The following is a 2422-nucleotide window of genomic DNA, read 5'->3' on the forward strand; positions in this document are numbered from 1 at the left end:
GGCCGTCTTTGGACTCAGAGAGGCAGAGGCCCTCCTGGGCTCAGGGTCTTACCTCCCAGCCCCGGAACCCCCTTCAGGTGTGGAGGCGAAGGGCCGAGGCGTGGACCTAGATGGGGTGCCGTCATCCGTGGGTGCAGTGTTCTTACCTCTGGAATGAAGATGGTTGCCGGTGTCCAGTTGTGTATGGGCAAAGCCTGGCCCCGATAGGAGGCGCTTTTGCTCTGAACTCTCGCCTAAATGCCAGACCACCAGGAGCATGACCAAGGGCTGTGGGACCTGCTGCCTCCTCTCCCTCAGGGCCTTACCCCCGCCCACAAACACCAGACAACTGTTCAGAGCCAGCAGGAGTGGACATAAAGGCACAGGCTCTCCCAACAGCCACCAGAGGGCCAGGCAGGACCCCGGGTGGGCAGAGCCGACAGCTGGCCTTTGGACAGCAGGCAGGGGCGGCTGAGCAGGACTGGCTGAGGGCATCCCCAGGGCAACCTGGTGACCCCTGCCCCCTCTGAGCTGGACCGCCCATTATTTTGCAGACAGTCTCCATCCTGGAGCAGCGGCTGACGCTGACGGAAGACAAGCTGAAGCAGTGTCTGGAGAACCAGCAGCTAATCATGCAGAGAGCAACACCGTGATCAGGGGAGCGAGAATCAGGAGCTCTGTCGATTCGGGGGGGCGGCGGCAGGCTGGGGATTTGTACTGTGAGAATCGAGTAAATAAATAAAGGGGATTCAGCTCTGGGAATCACGTCCCACCCCGAGCCCAGGGGTTGTGCAGTCTGCCCCACCCCGCTGTCCGCACCGGGAGGCTCCTCACCCAGCATGGGGCCCCATCTGCGGCCGCACGTGCAAAATGGACCACGTCTAGTGTAACGAAGAGGAGCCACCTCGGAGTCCTAGGGGGAGCCCTGAGATCGCAGTGTCCCCTGAGGACGTAGCCCCAAGCCACCTAGGGTCTGTCCTCCCTTCTGCTACGTGACTGGTTTCCCAGCCACCACAGTTTAGACAGAGACTGCTCTGGATGGTTAAACCGGGAGTTTTCTTTGAATCTGACAAAAGCCACAGTGCGGGCCCATCCGAGCACTGGCGGCACTCAGCCTTCCTGTCCCTGGTGGAGGAAGGCGCATCAGCAGGTAGAGCCCGGGGCTCTAATGGCTGGGAAGAGCCTGTCGTCCCCTGCATGTTACCCAGGAACAAGCACTCTGGCTTTGCAGGGGTCTGGGTTCTACTCCATGTGGGGCTTGGTGACTTCTGTGTGTGCGAGGGCAAAGGAGCCTGAAAATTAAAATGGACTTTATCGAGCTTGTCATAGAAATGGCACATTCTGCGTGAGGCCTCATTGGCGCCCCCACTGCCGAGGGCCCATACGGTGAGAACGAAAATGGCCACCGGGGAGGGCCCTGCCAGGGTCACCTCCGAAGCCCAGGACACCTTGTTTGCAGCCATTCGGGTGTTAGGGGAGCAAGGACAGCCCGAGCCCCTGCACGTTGTCACCCCCTTCTGGCTGGCCCCAGTGGCTCCTTGGGCCCGTTAGGTTGGGACCTGCAGGCACCTGCATTTCCCTTGGCTCACGAGGGTGCCCAGAGTCCGCCCTCTGCATCCGTGCAGAAACCCAGGCAAGTGTTTTCCATATGTCTGGGTGTCATCCATGCTGTCCGCACTTGGCTTCTGGGGGACAAGCCAGCCAGGGAGGGTTTCATCCTCCAACACACCTGCCCTGCCCTGGGGCCAGAGGGCCAGTTAGATCTTCGGGGAACTGTCAGTACCACTCTGCTAATGAGGGCCCCGGTCTCTGCGGCTTACAGGTGAGGCAGAGCCCGAGTGCCTGGGAGCTTGGGCCGACAACACACCTGTTCTGTGTCCTGATCCAGGAGGCTGCCTCCTCCAGCTGGGTGGGGAGAGAGCAGCAGTCTGGGTCAGGGCCCCGGCTCTGCCTTTGGACTGCTGCGTGACCTTAACGTGGTGACACAACCTTACGTTCTTGTGTTAAGTGGTGGTGCGAGCCGCCTCTCCAGGTGGTTATGAGGTAGGCCTGCACCACCCCGGTACAGCAGGTACCCAACCGAGGCCCATCGCTCCCCACCCCCACCAGCCTCACTGGGACCGCGGGGCCTGCTGTCGATGACATGCTCCCCACAGCTTAGGTGAGGCTGGTCTGAATTGGCAGATAAGGCCCTCAGCTGCCTGGGAGGCCGTGGGCTCTCCATCCCTGGAGCTTTTAGGGAGAGTCTGGGCAACCCTAAGCCAGTCTGTTCAGTGGGAACAGAGCTTGTGGGGCCAGCCTTGCCATCCTCTCCTGCGCTGGCTGTCTTGACACCGACGAGCTCTAGGCTGCCCTGTCATGGGTTCCGGACTTGGAACTGGAGGTCCCAGGGCTCGGGGCTCTGGTGATGTGAGCAGACAGCCCATGGCACAGTCATCTCCAC

The 2422-nt window shown here is 61.1% G+C and overlaps 1 protein-coding gene across 1 annotated transcript in view; it reads left to right on the plus strand.

The window, feature by feature from the left end:
* Window positions 1–1311, plus strand: part of POC1A (POC1 centriolar protein A) — a 62038-nt gene extending 60727 nt beyond the window's left edge. The window contains exon 11 of the mRNA XM_011364644.2: window positions 534–1311. Within this exon, the coding sequence (XP_011362946.1) occupies window positions 534–632 (99 nt within the window). The 3' untranslated portion in view covers window positions 633–1311. The remainder of the gene's footprint in view (window positions 1–533) is intronic.
* Window positions 1312–2422: the final 1111 nt, after the last annotated feature.

The sequence above is a fragment of the Pteropus vampyrus genome, unplaced genomic scaffold (genome assembly GCF_000151845.1).
Source record: "Pteropus vampyrus isolate Shadow unplaced genomic scaffold, Pvam_2.0 Scaffold100, whole genome shotgun sequence".
In the NCBI taxonomy this organism is placed as follows: Eukaryota; Metazoa; Chordata; class Mammalia; order Chiroptera; family Pteropodidae; genus Pteropus; species Pteropus vampyrus.